This window comes from Furipterus horrens, unplaced genomic scaffold, assembly GCF_987537825.1.
Source record: "Furipterus horrens unplaced genomic scaffold, mFurHor1.1.pri manual_scaffold_9, whole genome shotgun sequence".
Taxonomy (NCBI): Eukaryota; Metazoa; Chordata; class Mammalia; order Chiroptera; family Furipteridae; genus Furipterus; species Furipterus horrens.
The window spans coordinates 76,832,770-76,855,682 of record NW_028327179.1 but is presented as its reverse complement, the minus strand read 5'-3'; the positions used below and the strand labels follow the sequence as shown (position 1 = coordinate 76,855,682).

Sequence of the window (22,913 nt, the reverse complement as noted above, 5' to 3'; positions counted from 1 at the left end):
TCTCACTTGCTCCCATTTTTGAGCAAAGCCTGCCAAAACGTACAAGTAGTTGATCAGAGCTGCAGTTATAGCCTCCAGCATCTATTTGGCCAATAGTCCAAGTCCTGGAGGCTCATAATAACAGAAGAGAAATATTTTAGAATTAAGGTCAGAACCACAATTCCCACCCTTAATTATCTTTTGCATCTTCCTCATATTATTGCAGGCAAAAACTGTAGAGCACAGCAATGAAGTGCTCATTGGCATTTAATAGCACATGCAAATAAGGTGCAGAGAGATTCTGAGAGGTAACATAACTGCATGATTCAGTATCCCAAATTAATGTGACACAGTAAAAAAAAAGAAAATTCTTGGATTTTTTTCATCTTCACAAAGAATTACAAAATTTTTCTGTAGGTTGTTGATATTTTTTATTTTCTCCTATTCAATAGAAAGCTTCAATAAAGGTGTACACAGACATTTGATTTACACAGAACCGTAGGAAATTTAACGTACCTTTTTAAATGGTACTTGGGATATAACTACTTGTCATAAAACTTCTTTGGGTTTTATCATTTGCTTGTTTTATGTTCCAAAATAGCACCAGCCTATTCATAATATCTTTTTACCTTCCACTTCAATATTTTTTACTTCTCAAAAGCTAAATGTGTTATTCATCATAAAATATTAATGTTGTGTCTAAAACTCCTTTTACATGAAAATTATGTGCAACTATGATTTAAAAGAAATTTATTGACTTTGTAGATTTTTAATTTGGATAATTTGTTTAATAGATTGATTCAATTTGTAAAAAAACACTTATAATATGGGCACTTTTCTGTATATGTTATTCTTCAACAATAACCACAAAAACAAAAACATAAAAGATAAACCCTGAAAGGATCCCTGAGGGAAACATACAGAAAGTGTTTCATTTTGGCCAATAAATTATAGAATAACCCTATTCTTTGTATTTTTATTTTTTCTATTTTAGAAAAAAGAAAATTAAGATTTAGAAACAACTTGCAAAGCACCACAAAGAAATAAATATTTCAATGGAGAATTCAGCTAGCTTTTTCTTTCCTGAAATATCTTTGTGCTTTCCTGTGCTTTTCAGACTAGTGAAAGAGCTGCCCTACCTTTAATAAAGATTTATTATGCTTAAATAAGTAATAAAAGTGATGTATCAAAAGTATATCATATGTGGCTTATCGTTGTCAAATCCTACTGAACATGGTGATAACATAACTATTTGCCTCAATGAGCTAAAGCTTCTTCAAATGGTCTTATAGAGGATAAAAATTCTCATTTCTGTTTTTTCAAAGTGGGGATATACAGCAAGTAAACTCTAATGCAAATATCACACTATCTATTGGAGGCACATATATAATATCCAACAGCTCCACCAGTATCTGAAACAAAATGCACAAGGCTGCTGATGAGAGACTAAGGGAAAAAAATGGAGCCATGAGTGACTGAAGAAACCTGAAGCTTTAGATACTTTGAAAGACACAGGATTTGAAAGACTTGAGAGAATTCAACATCACATCAGTTTTGTTGGCTAGCATATATAGAATTCAGTTCATTGGCAAAGATTCTGAGCATTTAGTTTGATTACACTGTGTTTGCCATTAGATATAGATTATAAATTGTGTAGGAGTATCTGAAATTAAATCAAGACATTTCCCACATAACCTCTAGCCTCAAATTATAAGTGTCTAAACCTTTTTTAAACTGAATGCTAAAATCATTATAATAAACTGGAGTTAAGAGAATAAGTTAAGTCCATAAGTCAAAACCTAAGGGTATAAATGCCTCACTTTATGTATCTGAGTTTATCTGATTGAGAAATACATTTCTATAGTAATCCCTGACCATAATCAAAATTTAAATACAAATGAACTTTAAATGACTGTTGTTTATTTTTAAATATTTGTACTTTCTCTCTTCATTTCTTCTTGTAACAGAGAAAAATGTACGTGATGCCCTAAATGTATTATAAGAGCATACCCTCCACAAATGATTTTTCATAATATAAGAGGAAGCTAAGCAAATAAAGTAACTTAAGCATCCAGAGCACTTATCATAATATGAACTTGTAAAATAATATAAAATATTGCTATACAATATTAGTTATTAGGAAATTTCTTATACATATACTTCTATTTTTAAATTATAGATTACCATATAACTTACGTAGTGGTTTTCTTATGAGAGATCTTTTATGTCTCAAATAAAAGGAGAGAAAATGTGGGAGGATGGGAGTAAGCTCACATACACTGAGACAGGCAGAATGTAGAGTTCCATTTATTTTACTATGTGATGTATTTCAATGAAATTGGAGAGAAATTTGCTAGTAATCATTTTATCTTGGGGTGTTTTTTTTTTCTTTGTTGATTGTACAAATTATAATGTAGCTATGGCTAAGCTTTTCTAATGAATCTTTCTGAAAAGAACTATCAAAAGTAGCATTCTTATGATTACCAAAGAGCATTGTCTTTTTTCTAAAGCTTAAATGCAACCAGTGCGGAAACCTGCATTAGTTGGAATAGGGAAAAAATAAGATAGCAGTGATTTTGAGAACACGCATGAAAAAGAAACTCATTGCTTATAAACTTGCAAATATATTAAGAATCTGTGAATTTTAGGTTACTTTTAAGTAAAGCAATCCATAGACTTTTTTTTATTAATCCATTTCTTAGCTAAACTAGTTTTAAACTTTTTGATAGTGGGGTTATTACCATGAAAGTGAAAAGGACACCAAGCACTTCAAAGTCTCGTTTTTGAAATGTATCTATGAGCTTCTGTGCTCTTCTCTTCCCCACTTTTCAAGTGGCTAGGTCACTTTCTTTGGGCTTGGTAATTTATAAGGATCACAGAGATATATACAAATGCCCACATCCTCCAGTCCATGTTAATCACTGTATATGACGCCATGTGGAGAACTGGGGATGTACCAAGGACGCAAAATCTCCTCACTCAAAGGGAATGTTAATTGCTTCCTGGATTGTAAACACTGTGAAATGCAACTCAAGTAAGTTGTTGGAAAGTATATTCCCTGCAATTTCAAATTATGTAAATTTCAAGAGATTTCTAATAGAAAAGGGATTTTTTTAAAGGAATACTTCTTGCATATACATCGGCTATGACTAAAACAGTACTGCAAAGGAGCATAAGGACATTCAGGCTGTAGAGGTGGCTGTTCTATTAATTCCTTTTCTTGGTGAGCACACTGTACGTTCCAGGCATTGTGCTAGGTGCTGGGATGAAATAATACAAGATACTGCCCTTGTTGATATTGTAGGAGAGGAAAATAATTTTCCCTCTACCCTTCTGAGTTCTCAGCTAAGCCCCTCTATAACAAAACACAGATTAACAAGAGGAAAACAAACAAGTTTATTAATGTGTATACCTCATGCACACAAGGAAACACTAACCTTCCAGGGTGGTCTAGAATATAAATAAGGAAAGGGTATGTAGGCCTCTTAGGGAAGAGTAAGTGATTTTTAGGGAGCATGAATGGACCCTTAGAAAAATAGATGGGAGGTATGATAGTTTCTGACAAAGTTTGTCTGGGTGTGGTGTTGACTTCCTGTTCCCTCTCTTGTGACAAGAGTTGATGAAATAGCTGGGGAAGGGATTTATGACAATTGAGCTCTTTTGGAGGGTATATGTTTAGACAAATAAAGGGAGTTCAGAGAAAGTCTTCTCCTGCATTTGCTGTTTTTCAAGTGCCTACAGCTCAAAATAATCAATACACCAAGGAGGCTTATTTTGGGATGGCGTGTTGTGCTACCCTTCAGTATTTATAGTCTACTTGTTGACTTGGACCCAAAACAGGTACAAATATAACTAAGGAATCTAACCTTTGAATGAGATACATTCTGGGGGGAAAAAGTATAGTGTTCAGATCAGCAATGAAATAGTAGTGGGGAGTGGGAGGTGTTTAACATGGTGTGTGAGCAAAGACCTGTGAGACCTACGAAAGGAAGAGCCAGCCACACATACCAGGCCTGGGAAGCACCCGCACATTTTCTCTGGGAAGGTAAAGGACCAATCTATTTGATTGCAGTAAAATCCATGAATTTTAATTTTTTCCTTCTATTAACTGCTATCAGGCCTTTTTGTGATATGGGGACCAAATTTTTCTAGATATTTTAAAATAATCAATAGTTTATCATTCTTGATTCTTATTTCATTCCCTTTCATAGTTAAGTGCCAAAATAAAGGTCTTTCAATGAAAATGACAGCTAACATTTATTCATTAAGCAAACCCGACAAGAGCTATTTACTTCCTCACAATTGTTTGCTGGCATTAAGATAACCATTTCCCAAGTGAAGGAACTGAAGTCAAGGGAAGTTAAGCAACTTGCCCCTGGCCACACCACCGATAAATGACTAAGAAGGAATTCAATCTCAGGTTTGACTGCAAACCCAAATACTTACCCCTCTAACAGAGTCTCATTTTCCTAACAATATAATTAAATAGTATTAAATCTGCATACAACAGATAATTCTGGATTTTATCACTTAAAGACAAGTTTAAGAGCATCTTGTGACTTTCTTACTTATGTATTATGGTGTTTTTATCATTAATATGACTACTAAGCATTTTTATAAGCCAGAGTTTATTCATTCACTTTATTAATTCAACAAATATTAATTAGACACTTGCTCTGTTAGACACTTGAAGTAAAACAATGGAAAAGATAAATATGACTCCCTATCATTGTAGTGTTTATATTGTTGAAAAGGCTATCATTAAGCAAATAAACATATAGCTAATATGTGATTGCATATTGTAGTAAGTGTCTTAATGGAAAATAATGGGGTACTGCAAAAGAGATAACAGAGGGGTTCTCATTAAGATTTAAGATCCAAAACAGTTTTTTGTTTTTTTTTTCCTGAGGAATTAACATTTATTGGGTTCTAAATGAGAAGTGGAAATCATCCAAAAAATGGGAGAAAAACATTTCAGGCAGCAGACTCTAGAAGCAAAATTATAATCCACAGGTAGAAAAACTCTTGTAACATTTGCAAACCTGTTAGGAGGTTTATATAGTTGAGCCACAGTGAATGACAGGGATGGTGTGACTATTAATTGGAACGATAACATGGCAAAGGACGTGTATCAACTGATAGACTCTCACTTAAGGATTGTGGACTTTGTTTTCAGTCCACTGGGAAACCATGAAGAATTTTGAGCCGAGGAGTGACATGATCCAATTTATGCTTTTTAAGGATCGCTCTCACTGCTGTGCTGAAGAATGAGTTGGGGAAAGGGCACGAGGGGAAGCAAGGAGACCAATTAGGAAACCATTTCCATAACTCAAGTGAGAGACAAGATATGGCTGATTTACAGTGGCACCTCAGGGAAATGGACAATTTAGGGGACATTGTGGAGTAAAAGTCAAGGAGACTTGGTAGTAATTGGTATCAGCATGAGGAAATTCTAAGAAAACTGTTGATTTCTGATTTAAGTAGTTGGCTGGAAGAAAGTGTCATTTGCTGAGATGTCCAGGAGTTCTGCTTTGAAAATGTCATGAATCATTCAAGAGGAGGAGGCAAATAAAGCAATAACAATAAAAACTAGTGAATATTTATGAAATGCTCACTATTAATATTTATTAAATATTTGACTGGACCAGCCACAGTTTTTAAGGGCTATAATGTTTCAACTCATTTATCATCAGGAAAGCCCTATAAAGCATATACAACTTGCTTTTCTAGTTTACACATAGAGACATTTTACCTGTAAACATATAAACGTCACATAACTTACCTAGAGTCACATAAAAAATAATTTGCAAGAGGGAGATTGAACCCCAGGTTCCTGACTCTGACTCTGAAGCCTAAAAACTTAACCACCCCAGAGGTTTCTCTCTGTGGTTGTTAAGTAAACAGATATAGAGTACAGAGTGTTACCAAGCAAACCGGGGCTCAGCCACCTGGTGCCTTTACATATGACCCCACAATTAGTGTTGAAGGAAACACATTTTTATTAACAGGGTTCTAACTTTGGGGGAACTGAGAGCATTCCTGCTCAGAACCCTCACCTTTCACCAGATCCAGAGCCTCCCTTGCTTTCCAAAAGGCTATAAGGCAAAACCATGCCCAGCAGTTCCCCATTCCTTATCTGTCCATCAGCCAGTCACACAAACAGATCTCCATCCTCTCTGGAATGTGCACTCATGGGTTTCAGAGTTGCCATCCCCTCACAGCTCTCTCCTTCAGGATCTGGGATGTGCTGGGTCCAGCCTCCATGTAGTGATTCTGGAAAACATGTGCCATGTTACACTGGATCACGGTGGAGTCCAAGGAGGCACACGTCCCAAGAGAGTAACTTCTCTGTACGTACTTTAGAAAAGCAGAAGTCTGCAACTCAGCATTCCTGGTCACAGTTCAGCTCCAGGCATCTCTCATGAGTCTGGGTGGCTAGGCAGGTCCCGCAGTTCCGTCAGCTCTGCCACAGTCTTCTCCAGTCAGACCTCTTCTCACTGCCCACCTCATGGTTCTCTCCCTGACTTTCAGACCTCGTGGCAGAAATCCTCTATCTTTCAGCCCACCCTCATTTAAATGCCCAGTCCGGAACTTCCTGTGTGACCTTATAATGGGCCCTTCCTATGGTGCGTTAGTGTCTCCCATTTTTGTCAACTCCCCAGTAGCTTGTACCCTCTTTTTACTGCCATCTTTAGGGAGGGCAAAAGTTCCCAGCCACGCATGGACACTTGGGGTGGACATCTGCTCCCTGCCTCTTGCGAAGGCACAGTATGATCTCTCCCCCACTCCAGCTATGTCATGAGCCACTGAACCCTTTCCCACTCACATACGCAATTTGTCATGTGTGGCAGCCCTCTTCCCTTCAGGAATGCCCAGCTATTAACTTGCCCTTGTTATGCAATGTATCTCAAACCCTGCACCATCTACTCCCCACTTTCCCCAATCAAGGATTGTGGGGGTTACACTCTGGACCCCTTTACAACAGCACAAACAGGATTTGAGTTATTCCTCTTGGGAATCAACATCATGTAGGAGGTATTAAATCCCAGGGAGTGGAATAAAGTATAGAAAAATAGAATTGCTGGAACAAGCCAGGGGGAGCTAAACAGAAGTCTGAGAAAGGGTAACCTGTGTGGTGGGAGGAAGCCAGGAGACTGTGGAAGTAGGTCAAGAAAACAGGAGGCTCAAGTCAGTGACTGCTGCTGAAACGTCTAGTAAGGCGCAAGCTGAAAGTGTCGGGGCTATCTGGCACCAGAGTAGTCATTGTTCAACTGAGCAAAAGCACATGATATGATGTGGTGGGTACAAACCCGAGACTGGATTAGAGACTTAAAGGGTAGAAAACATTCTTGAGCTGCTTGGTCCCAAAGTACAGCTTAGAGATTAGATTTCTAAGGAAAAAATGGGGGAAAGGAGGTAAGATTTTTATTCATTTGATGGGATATAATATGGCTTAGTTCCAATCTTGGCAAGAAAGATCGAGTGAATAGATAAGGAAAAGTTGAATTACAGGAAAGAGAGGAGGAATATAAAGAGTGAAGGAAGGGAAATGCAGAAGAAGGAAGAGGCCCTGGGTGGGAGCTTCCCAGTGTGGCTATGTGTGACAGAGCAGGCAATGTTTACGGAATGTGCTCCCTTGTTGCCCTCTGTGCTCACCAAGGGGTGACTGCATCTACTGGGAACAAACTTGCCCTTCCACTGTTCTCAATAAAAGGAGGAATGACCCGAATTCCAAAGAGCACCTGGAAATGTCTGAAGCACAGAACGGTTTCAGGCACGTGTGGCACTGAGCAAAATTTGGGAACAGCTGACTACTTCCTCAGCTTCCTCTGAATTACTCTCTGTACTCTCCCCTCATTCCCCAGTGTTGGCCAGTCCTACTGACGAGAGGGAATCCCTGTCATCCAGGGAGATAAATTCAGATGTCACCTTGGTCAGCAAGTCACCCACCCACCACCCAATTGTCCTTAGGTTTTCTTTTCTGTGACCCTTGCACTGGTTCTGATCTCTGATTGTGGTCAGCAAGTGCTAGGAGGAGCACAATCTAATTATCACAACTCACAGGAAGGTACAGATGAGGGATGCAATTCTCTGGCTATTTGCAATTGAAAATAGACCACTTGAACTTAATGAATCTCTAGAGAAATATTTGTATTGAGAAAGAAGATTTCTTTGGTCCATGAGTATTCTTGAAGGAGCTGTTTATTTTGTCCAGTCTGCCTATCAATCAGGTTGGCAGTTTATTCACAGAGGCACACACAGGCACACACAGAGACACATGTGTATATACTCACATACTAACACATTGAGACATGCATATGTTGTACACAGCATGCACATAAACAGACATGTATGCAAATACACAAAATGCAGATACACGTGTACACACAATGTGTGCTAATATACCTAAGTACTGCACATTTTTTACATTGAATATGACTTTTTAAATAACATATTGCCATTTTTATTTATCAGCTCATCATCCACTAAATTTACCAGCCCATCCATCACTCACTAAATCAGAGCTTCCTATTAGTGTACCCAACCTATTGATCTCAATTCTAGTTTGTTTTTTTTTTTTTCACACAGCACGCACAAATAGATAACCTTCTTCCCCTCTATGGGATACTCCTGACTAAAAATATTCTGTCCAATTATTTCCCATAATCACTACGCAAACTATATGTTCTCATTTTTTTCCCCAACTCAACACACAGCTTTTACTGCATCTTTAAAATATCACAAGTAAGTCTGAGGAATCATCTGGCATCTTGGTGTTTCTGTAGCTGGACAACTTAGCTCTTACTCATCAGCAGCTGAACTGTTTCTTTTTCAGAAACATAGATGCCATCCTAAAATTTTCTGATATCCTTGTTTTGAACTGTAGAGGCACGCTGAATCAAAGCAGCTAAGTTTAATAAGTTCAATCTCATTTCTTTCAAGAACTAACTCATCTTTCTGGGCTTGAGATACTGAACAAGTAATGCCTGACTTCATCCAAACCCTGCAGATGTATTTTTCACGCAAGAAAGTTCTGATTCCAACAGAAGAACCATTCTCCTGAATAATGACATTGATGGAGAACTGAGTGTACACAGACTTCATCTTATAACGGAAACCCAATGTAACACCCTCGATCATGTTCTGTGCATGACTGCAGATAGTGCAAACGATGGCCAGTTCCTGTTTCCCCAACCATTTATCAGCCCAGAGCCTCTTCTATTTCTCTCCAAAGAGACTGAGTTCTACATTAATGTGATTGAAGTCCCTCTGCAGAGTGCCTCTGGGGCCCTTCACAATGTCTGTGAGTCCCTTCAGAGTGATGTTGACTTTTTCTGATGGCTGAGGACGGTCTTCATCCTCACTGTATATGGGGCAAAGAGCTATTTGTTCTAATTTTTTAGCTACAGTGGAAATAAGGTTTAAATTACAATGAAGATTTTTACCAAATCGATGTGTGTGTGTGTGTGAGAGAGAGGGAGAGAGAGAGAGAGAGGGAGGGAGGAAGAGAGAGAAAGAGAGAGAGAGAGAGGGAGGGAGGAAGAGAGAGAAAGAGAGAGAGAGAGAGTCGTGTAGCTGGCTAGTGAGCAGAGACAAGAATGTGCGAAAAAAATTCTATGAGCAAAGAGTTTGGGTTTCTCAATCTAAGTGAAATAGAAAGTCATGAAGAGTTTTAAATGGAAGTGCAACAATAGCCGATTTCATTTGCGAAATACCACCATGGCTATATGGTGGAGAACGCTTACAACCACCAGAGACGTTAGAAAACCCACCAGGAGACAATTGTCATGGTCCAGATAAGAGGTGACTTGAACTACAGTGGTAACAAGGGAGATGGAGAAAGTTTGGTAGATCCAAGAAAGATATTGAGGAAAGTGCTGACAGACTTGCTGTGGGATTAGACATGAGACGAAGAGGAGCTTAAACCAGTGGGTAGATTTATTAAGAAAGAGAAGATTGGGAGAGAAGCAGAGGAAATCCAGTACTGTTAACCACGGTACGTTTTAAATTCATGTAACCCGTGTGGAGATGTCAAAGAACAGCTGGATATATAAAACTGGGATTGCGGAGCAGGTCAGGGCAGAAGATAAAAATAGAAGAATTATGAGAATGGAGATGGTGGAAAAAGGATGGTCCCAGAGGATGTCAGTAAGGTGAACATGCACATAAATAAGAAACCCTGAGCAGCCTTGGGACCCTTCAACATTTTAAGGGAAACAGAGGAGGAGGGGCAGCAAAGAAAATGGAAGAAACTATCAGTGAAAGATGAGATATAGCAAGAGATTTTTTTTTTACCAGTTTTACTAGTATGTGAAATAGCTGAAAAGGAATATATTTATTTTACGTGTTTTTGTCCTGCAAAAATTAAGAATTTTGGTATCATGGTGCTTTTAAAGGTATAGCCACATATTCTTGGCTATCCCCCACTCCAAGAAGTGGACCTGACACCCTCCCTCTCCCCTCATACCCTATGGGCCTCGTTTAATGAATCACTTCTATTTAATTGAATCTGCAATAGTGATGGGCCAACACTTCAGGATTAGATTATTAAAAGACTGCAGTTTTTATCTTGGGTCCTCCTTCCCACTGTTTGGAATCACTTGCTCTAAAGCAAGGTCACTGCTTGGGTAGTAAGGTGACCCATGTGGACTCCCAATCAAGAGCTGGCATCAGCTTGCCAGCCATGTAAATGACCAACTTGGAAGTGAGTTCTTCTTCCCCAGTCAAACCTCCAGATGACTGCAGCCAGTATCTTCATTAGAAGCTCTGAACCAGAACCACCAGCCAAGTGGTTTCTTTCAGAAACTGGGAAGTAACGTTTGCTGTGTTAAGCCACTACATTTGGGGGTAACATGTTAGAAAGTAATAGATAAATCACTAGAATGGAGACAGAAAATGCTATGTAACTATGTGTGATAAGAGTCCTTGTTAATGTTCTTATCGCTTTGCTTCTAAGGAAAGAAAATCAAATCTGCTTAATGTATTTGAATAGACCAGAAGTGATATCATTTTTCTCTTCACACAGAAATGCAATCATGTGGCATGTATCCATGTGTTTACCATCTTCTACCCTCAGGTATTCTGATCAAAGCACTTCCTACCTCAATTAGTATTTCTGGTAATGAAACACAATCCCTAGAGGGCAGTGTGGGTTTCATAAAATTTTTTCAAAAGGAATTACTTTAACCCCTCCCCATTCTCCCTCAAATTGGAAGGTCAAGACCAAGAGAGCACATAGAGAGTAAGGAGAGAAAGGCAGAAACACCCAGACTCGAACACTTCCCAGTTGTGACAGCTAGAAATTTAACCAAACTTTTGAGCTTCAGTGCCTGCATCTTTAAAATAAAGTTCTGCCCAGCTCACAGGTTCATGGGAGGGTTAAATAAAATAAAGCACATGAAAAACCCTTTTAGACAATAAGGCTTAAGATGATCACATAGGCCATCCCTGTCAACTCTGTCTGCTATTAAAATGTTGATGGGAAAAGCTGGATAGAGGTCAATGGTTTGTTGGAGGATGGGATACATTTATTCAGGTGACCCATACTGTTCCTTTTTCAAAATGTTCAAACCCTGTATGAACCAGCACATTTCAATCCAAAGCACACATGTTTACCCGTGTTCCCAAATAGCCCCATACACCTGATTCAGCTATTTGTCTGTTTTACTTTTCTAAGTGATTATTAGAAACTTGTTCTTTCTTTTCTTTAGCCATTCTTGGTATGAGCTGTTTCTTTGGAATTAAAGACAGAAAATCTCAGGGAATAGCTGTAGAATCCAAGTAGAGTTAGCTATCATTTTCAACTTCAGTTTCTACTCTCATCTCTCTCTATTGAAATCATTAAAAAGAATTATACTAATCATAGCAGTCACATGTAAGCAGATGATCATTTTAAAAATCATTTACTCATAAAACCCACACTTTGAGAAATACCTTACAGATAAAATGTGTATAAACAAAACATATGTGCCCATGGATGGTTATTGAGATAACTGTAGCTTCAGTTAATTTTTTTAGCTTCCTCTTCTACTAAACTTATAAAGAAATACAACATTCCTGGGGAAAGCTGCTGGTTTCTAGGAATAAATGCTTAAAAGCATTATAATGCCAATATTAACCCATGTAACTTGTCAAAGAAACACACAAAATTAGCATCTCTTCATAAAAATTTAAATTAAAGCATAAATTTCATCTACTTCTGTCTTTGCCTTCTTAGCAGTTATTTTTTTTTTGTAATCAATTATTTTTAAGGGCTTTTATTTCCAAACTTCAGCAAACATTTTCCAATGGGATCTGTACTACAAACATGTATATTTGTAACTCTTGGCTTCATCTCAATTGTTTAAGGTTTTAAAATATTTTTAATATGAAATATTGTGAAAATACTGAAAAGCAGGAAGAATAAACAAACATTCGTGTTCTCACCACTAAGATCCAACAAGTGTTAATATTTTGTCTGTTTCAGATATTTCTATTATTTTTAAAACATGACATTAAAATTACAAATGAAGCTTTCCAGATTCCAATTTTTTTCTTCACTTTCCATACCCAAAACTTACTCTAGGATTTGGGTGTTACACTGTCTATTTATGTTTCAATAATTATACTATATATGTATACATGCCAGTTAAAGTTGAAGAGCCAGAAAGTCTTTGGCATATTCAAAGGCTTGGGCGACAGGAATTTGGAGTGAATTTACAATGTGTGACCCACTTACCCAACCTATAACCCTGTCCAAAGGGTAGTGTTCAGAAAACACTACCTTTACCAATGCATTGAGAAATACACTGGTAAGGTAAGGACCAACACCCTAAAAAGCTCAGAGCACTTCAAGCCAATGATGATGTTGAATGCTGCTCCCTTTAAAATGGGCTCCCTGCTTTGCAATCCTAAAGGAAAGCTGGAGGTGATTATAAAAATGAGCGGCAGGACTTTAGCAGTAATCAAAATATTTTAACGCAGAGGTCTTTGGTAGCTAATAGATTATGGTGTTCCTAGAAAAAATATATTCAGACAATCTATAGTATAAAAGTAAATTTTAAGTCTTTAATTCTTGTGAACAGAATCATGACTTTAATGGACACAATGGAGAGTCATAACTTGTCACTCAGTTATCAGGCTTGAGCCAGTTTATAAACATGAGTCCCTTAAATGAAAAGCAAGCCAGATTCTTTAAACACTACCACAAGAAGGTTGTATAAATCTTCCTTCAGTTTCCCAAAGCACCTGCAGTCATTTAGTGTGGCTATGCCCTGGGAAAAGAGAAATACTCAGACTCTGCAGAGATTATTGAACTGGCTCAGAGTTGACACTAACCCAGAGAGATCCTGTATGTCAGTGTGGACTAGTAGTCAGAGTAGGAACTTACGGAATTCAGTTACCTACATTAAATAGAGCTGAGAAGTCAGAGATTATTTATTATAATGCAGAAAAAGGGATGCAAAAATCAGAGTTTGTCTTCACAGTGGACTGAATGGGTTTATGAACTCACCTCTGCTTAACTATGCAGTTTATGAATGCAAGCCATACATTATTCAACAGGAAGTACATCCACGTTAGCTTGTTGATCTAGGGAACAGGAAGGATCAAATAGAAGTGGTTGGAATAATTTCTCCCTTCAAAAATAGAAAATCACCAATAATATTTCAGAGATTAATGGCACTATCAAATTTTAAAGATAAAGGGTGGAAATTTCTATCAATGCTCCCATTTAATTCACCTATGAGGTCTGTGCCAAAGAAAGATGGATTTTGAATTATGTGATTAGCATAAGTATAATCAGGTGGCATTGCCACCTGCACAATTATTAAAGATGGGCTTAGTGGTATGCCATTCTTAAATAAGGCAAATGCTTTCTCTAGACCAACTAGTAAAGGCCATAGAAGCACCTGAAGCCAAGCTGTATTGACTCCGTCTTTCCCTTGGACCCTTCAGCTGCGAAGAGAGGGGGGGTCTGCTGCATGGGCAACAGCAGACCCTCCATATCACCCTGCCCAGGCTCTGTAGCTTCAGCTTCACTGGAGAGGACACTCCAGCGTCATCGCAAGATGTCGATTCAACACGGGAGGAGACAGATACCGTGTCACTCCCAAGTCGGACTGCACAGCCATTCTCGGTGGTGCAGATAGACTCTTAAGAAGCTACACCATCGTCTCTCGAGACGGACGGCTGCCGATAGCAGGGACAGTACTACAGATTCCCTGTATTAACTCAGGACTTTGAAGTCTCTCCAGCTCTCCATGACAACCAAGGTCCAGAGACCTTGATTGCCTTACCATCCCACCAGACACAATGTTTGTCCACTATTTTGGTAACATTGTAATTGACCCTGGAATTACATGTGTGAGAATATTCTGACACTGAATTCCTGCAAGTCATCCTTCACCTTGACAAATATCACACTTTTTTCTCAGTATGAATCTCCTTTCTCATTTTATCACTGTAACTGATAAAAATGGTCTCTTCCTCACAATTTCCCTTTAAATGGCTTCTCATAAATGATGTATTCATTTTATTTTAATTTTCTGACCATTTTTTCCTTGTGGCTTTCATTGGTTCTATTTCTTCTCCAATACACAGGCTCAGGCTCAGGCTCAGGCTCAGTCATTGATCATCACCATCATGGAATGTGTTTTGTCTCAGAATTCATGAGGAAAGAAGACTCTCCAGTCTAGAAATTTTGTGAATAAAATAATTTAATACAGGGAATTAGAGTCATACACAACTTTAGGGCTAGAGGAAGCAGAAGTCAATCCAGAAGGTGGCTAGAAATCTAGAAGTGACTGTTTCCAAGCCTGATGCCACCAGTGAGAAGTTAGTCTACAGTTGCTACAGAAAGAAGTGAGGACTGAGGCTCTGAGCATTAGAGAAGTAGCTCTCATTGGAATAATGGACCCTAAAACCATAGAAAGAAATTTTGAGAAATGAGTTCTTCAACAATGTGAATTCAGCTTTTACTCTGTATACTCCCAGGTAAACAAATGTAGATTTGAAAGTTAAAAGATTTAGAGTTAAGCATAAAAGCATTTTATAAATCTATGAGAAACATCAGAAAATTGGTTGTGTCTCTTACACCCCTAACTGGGGACCTGGCCTACAACTCAGGCATGTGCCTGACCAGGAGTCAAACTGGCGACCTTTCAGTCTATGTTTTGATGCTCAACCAACTAAGCCACACTAGCCAGGCTAAAACACTACTACATTATTAGACTACAAGTATAAGTTAATAGTTCACTCAGATACTTGTAAGACTTGACTGAGCTTTAAACACATTCTGCAAATCTAATCTATATCCATTTATAGCTAAATGAGTACTTAGCTCATGATAACCCAGTGTCTTCTACCCTAGCCAAGAACAGTTGACCTCCTTTAGCACAGTTTCCTCTTATTGGAATCGTTTTGGACATTGGTTTTGATTCATTAAACTGACTCATGATTTATGCATTTATTAATTCACACACATAGTGAATAAATATGCAACTGATGGGTAAGAAACACTACCTAGCCTTATACAAAATGCTGAGTGGATACAAAACAGTATAATATTTGTTCTCAAGAGAGGCCAGACAAACAAAGAGCAAATAAAAATAATATCAATAAAAATAATATTATAAAATAATATTACAAACACTTCTCCGAAGAGGACATACAGAAGGTCCATAGACACATGAAAAAATGCTCAACATCATTAGCCATCAGGGAGATGCAAATAAAAACCACAATGAGATACCATTTTACACCAGTCAGAATGGCCATCATCAACAAATCAACAAGCAACAAGTGCTGGCGAGGATGTGGAGAAACGGGAACCCTACTGCACCGTTGGTGGGAATGCAGACTGGTGCAGCCACTATGGAGAACAGTATGGAATTACCTCAAAAGATTAAAAATGGAACTGCCTTTTGAACCAATGACTCTACTACTAGGATTATACCCGAAGAATCTTGAAACACCAATTCAAAAGAACTTATGCACCCCTATGTTCATAGCAGCACTGTTTACAATAGCTAAGTGCTGGAAACAACCTAAGTGCCCATCTGTAGATGAGTGGATCAAAAAACTGTGGTACATTTACACAATGGAATACTATGCAGCAGAAAGAAAGAAGGAACTCCTGCCATTTGCAACAACATGGATGGAACTAGAGAGAATTATGCTTAGTGAAATAAGCCAGGCAAAGAAAGAAAAATACCATATGATATCACCTAATACAGGAAACTAAAGAACAACACAAACAAAGGAACTAAATAGAACAAAGAGCAGAATAGCAGTCAATAGGGGGGAGGGGAGAGGGAGAGAAGGGGGATAAGTAAGGGAAGGGATTAGTTAAGGAGCCTGTATGAAAGACTCATGGACATGGACAACGGGGAGGGATATGATTGTGGGAGAGGGGGTGGGTTGGGTGGGGGAGAGAAATTGGGGGAAAAGGGGACAACTGTAATTGAAAAACCAAAATAAAAAAATTAAAAAAATAAAATAAAAAAAATAAAAAAAAATAATATTACAAGGCTAAAACTGTACAATATTATAAAATAGAAAATACAAGAACCAAATTAGAAACAAAATGCTGAGCTCAGAGTAGGAAGGAGTGCTGTTGGGTGGAGTGGTCAGGGAAAGCTTCATGAAGGAAGTGGCTGCTAATCTGGTACCTGACAGCTGAGTGCAAGGTGAAACCGTGAAGAGGACGATATGTGAGAGAAGCACTATGATATCAGCAAAATCAAGGAGGCATGGGATGTGAAAGATGTTAGAGAGAAGGAGTAGGCCATGGTTGGCCTACCTGGCTGGTGTATAGTGACATATAGGAAAGTATTAGGGTTTAGGCTTGGAAAAATAAGTTCACATAGATTTTATCCTGTAGGTATTGAAAAATGTGATAGAGATTACTAGCTAACACAAATACCCATTACCCCCTTTTTCTGTGGTCACAGAACTTACTGGCATAATGGATATATGGGTGTTGAAACAAAGACTATTTTGAACTCCTTCCTCCGTGCCCATCCCCATCCCAATAACTGTGAGATGTGAATGGAAGGGATGTGAGCTTCTGGGTGTAACCCTAAAGGGAAGAAGCACACTCCCTTCCCCTTTGACTTTCCCTTCTCCAGCTTGCCATCTGAAATAGAGAAGTAGAATGTGCCATTTGGGAACAGGTGAATAAGGAAAACTGATACTTAAAATAGGTGATATGTATGTATGTATACATAATCTCCTCAATAAAGTGATTAAAGAAGTTAATTTGTGTGTATATGCAAGATAGAGCAATGGGAGGTGGGGAAAAAAGAAAAATTTATGGCTTCAAAAAAAGCTTTAGATAATTAGGACTTGTTCTGGGAAAATAGGAAGAATGAAATTAGATAAAGGAGTCATATGAGGGAAGAAATAAGACTTTGGAGACAAGCCAAACCTAGAGATACTGACTCATGTGTTGGATCAAACTTTTCAATGTAAAGTATCAGCTGAGCTTCCCCACAGACTGATGAAGATGCCACGTCACAAAATGGGGAGGGAAGGACACAGAGCACTGCCACTTGCTAGTTAAATAAATTTCCTCAGTCTCGCCAAGTCCCTTTGTTCACGTGTAAAATGGAATTCATGATGTCTACATATTGCAAACCAGTTGTGAAGAGCAGAAAAACTGCATAAAACACCTAGCACCCTATGGCTTGGCATCTAGTAGGCAGCCATAAATGCATGAGATGAAGACTGATCTCAATAACAGAATAGAAAATAAATGCACTTTCAAGATGATATCAAAAACTCTCCCATACGTGTGTTCTATAAGGTGCTTCGATATGAGGAAATAGGAACTCAGTTAACAGGAAAGATAAATCCACAATTGGAAGCAGAGCTGGGTGAAGGCACATAGCAGTTGGCAGTATTGCTTTTTTTGTTGTTGTTGTTTGTTTGTTTTATTGATTATGCTGTTACAGTTATCCCAATTTCTTTTCCCTTTGCTCCCCTCCACCCAGGAGTCCCCACCCCCCTTTAGTCCATGTCAATGGGTCATGCATAAAGCTCTTCTCAACAACCCCCTGTCCATTCTGCACCCTCCTACTATGCTTCTTAATTCCTGCACAATTCCCCCCACCTTCCTCATCCCGGCAGTTGGCAGTAGTGTTTTAAAGGGGGGCTGCTCCTTTTGCCACAAAAGTTTAAGCGCTGCATTCATTTGTTTTTTTTTTTACCTCCGTTGACTCATCCGCAGGAGTGGCAGTTCAGACAAAAGGAAGCTCTTGCAGCATCCTGCTTAAGATTCTCCTCATAGAAGATTTGGTTCTCAGCCCATTTTCTGTCAGGCTTCCTGAGATCAGAAAGCAATGCACAAAAATACCCAGGCTCAACAGTGAGCTCTCCTGAGCTCCAGACTGGAAGGCACAGCTGCCTGCAGACATCTCCATCTGTGTGTCCTGCAGGCACATCCCACTCAGAGTGTCCAAACCAAATCAATCACCCTCCCACGTGCCCGTGCCCCTTCCAGTCTTCCACCTAGGTTGATGCCATTGGCAATTTACCAGGTACAACATCTAGAAGTTTCAGTTATTTCACTTCTCATCCCGCACTGCTCAAGATTAATCTGCTGCCCTTTTTTTTTTTTTTATACATTCACCCTGTTGTAACCTGTTTCATGCACTATTTTCAACTCTCCTTGTGCTTGCTGGGGAGGGTTATTCTCTCTCCGGGACCATGGCAACAACAATCTAGCCAGCCCTGCCTTGGAGTCTCCGGTGTCTAAACCTCCAGAGTGTCATACCTAGGCTAGCTAAAGAACAGCCGCCCTGGCCAGGCGTGCAATGGGTACTCCTGTCTCCTTGCCCTGGTTTTTCACCCCCTGACGAACCCAGTTACATTTCTGAAATACAAACCACTTCTCTTTCTGAAAATATGATGTTTCTCCATTGAACTTATAGAATGACGTCCAAAAACCCAAACTTCACCCATTTCCTTTACCATGTTATCTCAAGCATTCTGTGATCCAAGCACATTGAACGATGGGATCCTGCCCCCAAAATAACATATGCTTTTTACCTGCATGGTAGTAGCTCATGGCATGTTCTCCATGAACTAGCTAAACTCCACTTTTCCTTCCGGGCTCAGCTTGAAGGTCATCTCCTCCGTGTAGCTGCCTTAATCCTACTCTATTCCATTTCCTATTGCTACGCAAGGGCCCACTGACTGCGTGTGTCTGTATGCATTAATTTTATATTTTACAGTGCTAGAAGATACACACCATCTCTTACTGTCATCTCTGAATCTCCAGGGCACTTTGAATTGACTATTCACCAGTCTAAAAATAATCTTCTTTAATGTTACTTTTTAAAAACGGTCACTTTCACAAAAGAAAGCTTTTAAAAATTCCCAGAGAACCAGTTAACAATTTTGTTTGCAAGGTACCCAAACAGTGAACTCCCTCAGCTCTGCCACATTAAATACACTTTTTACAGTCCCTTGCAGTTTTATTATTCCAGGTGCACTGCTACCATAAGAGGTCTTTATAGATTTCTGCTATACATATCACTTGTTCCCTTTAAGCAAGTGCTTAAGTATATGATTGTCTAAATTTATGTTGACTGTGCTAGAGAGTATTAAATCAGGTAATATATCAAAATATCTGAAGTCTAAAAATGTAGAACTCGACTTTTATTTATAAGTTGAAACACATTTTTACCAAGTTCAACGCAATATATGCTTACTTGTTCTTTCTGTGACATCAAAAGAGAAACAGCCAAATATGATCCTTATAATTCAAATAATACTCATAGCTGTTTTAATTACTTGGGCATTTCAGGTAAAATTATGGGGAATTGGGATATTGAGGAAATTATAAAAAGGGTTGCTTTTGATTCTGATTAATTTATTCTATTTTCATTTAAATCTATGGAAAAGATGAAATCTAGTAGTTGATTTCAAATATTGTATTCCTTAGGCTTGTTTTCTCTTAAAATTACTTTAAAAAATTGAGATGAAAATATTGAGGAGATAAGTGAACATAAATGGGCACATTTTAATATACATCAATCAATTACATTATCACTTAGCTCAAAATCAAACTTGAAAAGTAAATGGAAATCTTTTTCTTTTCTCAATGAAGATATATATTCTTATAGATTAGTTCAAGTTTAGAAATCATTATTATTACTATATTCAATTATTACTTCTCATATTTTTCTCCCTTTGCTAATCTTCTTGAGTGATAACAGTGCCTACAATGTATGAAAATTAGACAGACAAATTATTACTCTCTAGAAAATATTTATTGACAAGTTTTACTTTTCTCTCCATTTTCTGAGAAATAAACATAATACACAAAATACAGTAAAATGCACTTTTCCCATTTCAAATAAATATATTTTATTTTTGTAAAAAATTAATAATCTGTGTAATTCACCATAGTATCATAATCAGTAAAATAAAGCAAAGTAATTCTTTAGTTAAGCTGTCACTTATTTTTATGATTCTCACAGCATTTTGCTGCAGAAAGGAAACACTATTCTCTGTAGAATTATATTCATAGTTGGGTACTGTCACTTCTTGTTTGGAGAAGGCAAAGATAAGTTCTTTAAAAAGTGTTTAGTGTCAAAAACAGTCTTAGTTTGGGAGAAAGCATCCAAGTCTTTATTGAATGAACAAAGTTATGTGTAAACTTTCTTATTAATACTCCCTAGAGACCAGACTACATTCTGAATTTAATGACTCCTCTGTATCACACTAGCAATTTTTAGAAATTAGTGGTTAAGTATTTAAATTAATAGTTACTTATGTAATATAAAACCAAGACAGAATTTTAACTCTATTAACAGGAAAGGTTAAAAATAATGCTGTTATACAGGACAAATTTTTCCTTTTCACAACTGTTATTAACAATATAAGAACTGAAACCTACTGAATTATACACACTTAATACAGGCTCTCATATACAACACAGATCCCTGATCAGTTTAAGACAATGTATTAGTTTGTTCTTGTAAGTAGTTAAGAATATTTTAGTAACTAGCAAAAATCACATTTAGGTAGTCGTCAATCATCAGACTTTTCTTATGTCTAATCTATTTTACCCTCAAAAGACTATATCACCAAGTAATAAAAATAATTAGTACTGTCTAACATCCTATATTAGCAATTAATTGGTACTTTATATATTAGCAAGTTTATAGAAGTAAATCAAACTTTACTGTAGCTCCAAGCCCACCATAGCAGGGCTCGTTTACATGGATGAAGAAATGTTGGTCAATCTATATCAAAGCATAAACCTCAAAGCATAACTGTGTTCAGTAAAAATATTACTACACAAGCTATAAAGTGGGTAATAGATCTGTGCTCAGCAATAAAGGGCATCAACAACTATTGTCCAGGTGGTGACTTATAATAAATGAAAATTTTCCCTCTTCATTTTAAAGGATACAAAATTAAATGCTTGGGCGTGTTTTATGGCAACATTTTTATTTCTACACATTTTTGAAACAAGTGTGTGCTTAAAAATTCATAAGTTCAATAAAATAAATTTATGGTTTCCTTATTTGACATCCTTTATAATTCCTCCATCTCAAAGTGTGTAGTAAAGCTGTTTGCCATGGATGTGTGCTCAAAGATCCTCGTCAGGCTTGGTTTCAACAGTTCTACTGAGTGACATGACAGGTGCTGAGTTGTGTCATTCTTCAGGGATATCATTTGGTCTGTCCCAGGCTCCCTTCTATCATAATAGAGAGCCCAGAGCAGAGTAATGGTGAGAATCATGGCCAAGATTTGTGTCACTCCAATGGAGATTCCCAGAAACCTTAGCACCTGCAGTTGTTTGGTTCCTCTCAAAAAGGAATACATTTTCTTCCCACAACCCTGTGAAAGAAATAACATAGTCAATATTACTTTGGATGTGTTATGGAGAGTCAAAATGGTAAAAACAAATGATCTGTATCAACTGATGGAACCAAACTACTAAATCACAAAGTTTAAGACAGTGACTCTCAGCAGGCACCCCTGTGAGAAGATGGAGGGGAGTCGGAGACGGAACTTTTTGAAAAGCCTGCCCAAGTGATTCTAAGGAGCTTGCTCCTTCCTATATCTTCCTCACAACCTGAAATTGAGAACTACTGATATAAAAAACACAACATCTAGAGCAGGGGTTGGCAAACATATTTTGGTAAAGGGCCAGATAGTATATATAGTATATCTTCTAGGTTTTGCAGGCCATGTCGTCTCTGTTCCAGCTACTCATCTCTACCACTGAAGCACCAAGGCAGTCACAGACAGTATGTAAATGAATGGATGTAGCTGTGTTCTAAAGAAACTTCAGGAACAAAAAAGGCAACAGGCCAGATTTCGGGCACAAGCCATAAAGTGCTGACTCGTGATATAGACTGTTTCAAATTTTTCAAAAATAATGTTACATTATTATTTGTATTCGCTGTTTGATTGTTGTTCATTTGGTCAGCTTTTCCCCAAGGATCAGGAATATTTTTCCCCAGTCTGCTACTAATACACACTGGTGGGTGGAAATAAATCTATTCCCTTCTCCTTATCCTCTATATGCACACAGAGCACTGTCCACTGCCTGCAGCAGAAATACACAGAGGGCACTTTCTGGCATGACACCAAGTTCTGGTTCTGACAGGTAAGAATTTGACATCTGACTTAAAAAGACTAGCAAGGTTTTTGTTTGTGTTTAGTTTAAATTTAAAAGGCTGTAAGAGTACCTTTGGTCATACAGAAGAGAATTCAAAAAGAAGAGGAAGGAAAAAAAGAGAAAAGAATCCACAAGCAGGGTAAAGGAGATGAGGGACAAAGAAAAGAAGGTAGAATGTGACTAACAATTGTCGTAAGTCACCTCGCAGGTGACCAAAGCATAGGCTACCTACCATGTCTCTACTGAATCCATAGCAAAGATATGAAAATTCACTCTTCTAAAGGGAAGCTGATTCTAAATTAAGGTAAAAATC

At 37.9% G+C, this 22,913-nt stretch overlaps 1 protein-coding gene and 1 pseudogene across 2 annotated transcripts in view; both read right to left on the bottom strand.

Annotated features, from left to right (window-relative positions):
• TSPAN12 (tetraspanin 12) overlaps positions 1-22,913 on the bottom strand; it is a 126,079-nt gene that overhangs the window by 32,629 nt on the left and 70,537 nt on the right. The window contains exon 7 of one of the 2 annotated variants that reach the window (XM_090287440.1): positions 13,472-13,548. In XM_090287440.1, the coding sequence (XP_090143566.1) occupies positions 13,472-13,548 (77 nt within the window). Of the gene's footprint in view, positions 1-13,471; positions 13,549-21,400; positions 21,814-22,913 lie in introns of those variants that run through there. The other variant, XM_090287439.1, reaches the window with a different exon arrangement.
• On the bottom strand, positions 8,577-9,993 carry LOC150001973 (large ribosomal subunit protein uL6 pseudogene; annotated as a pseudogene).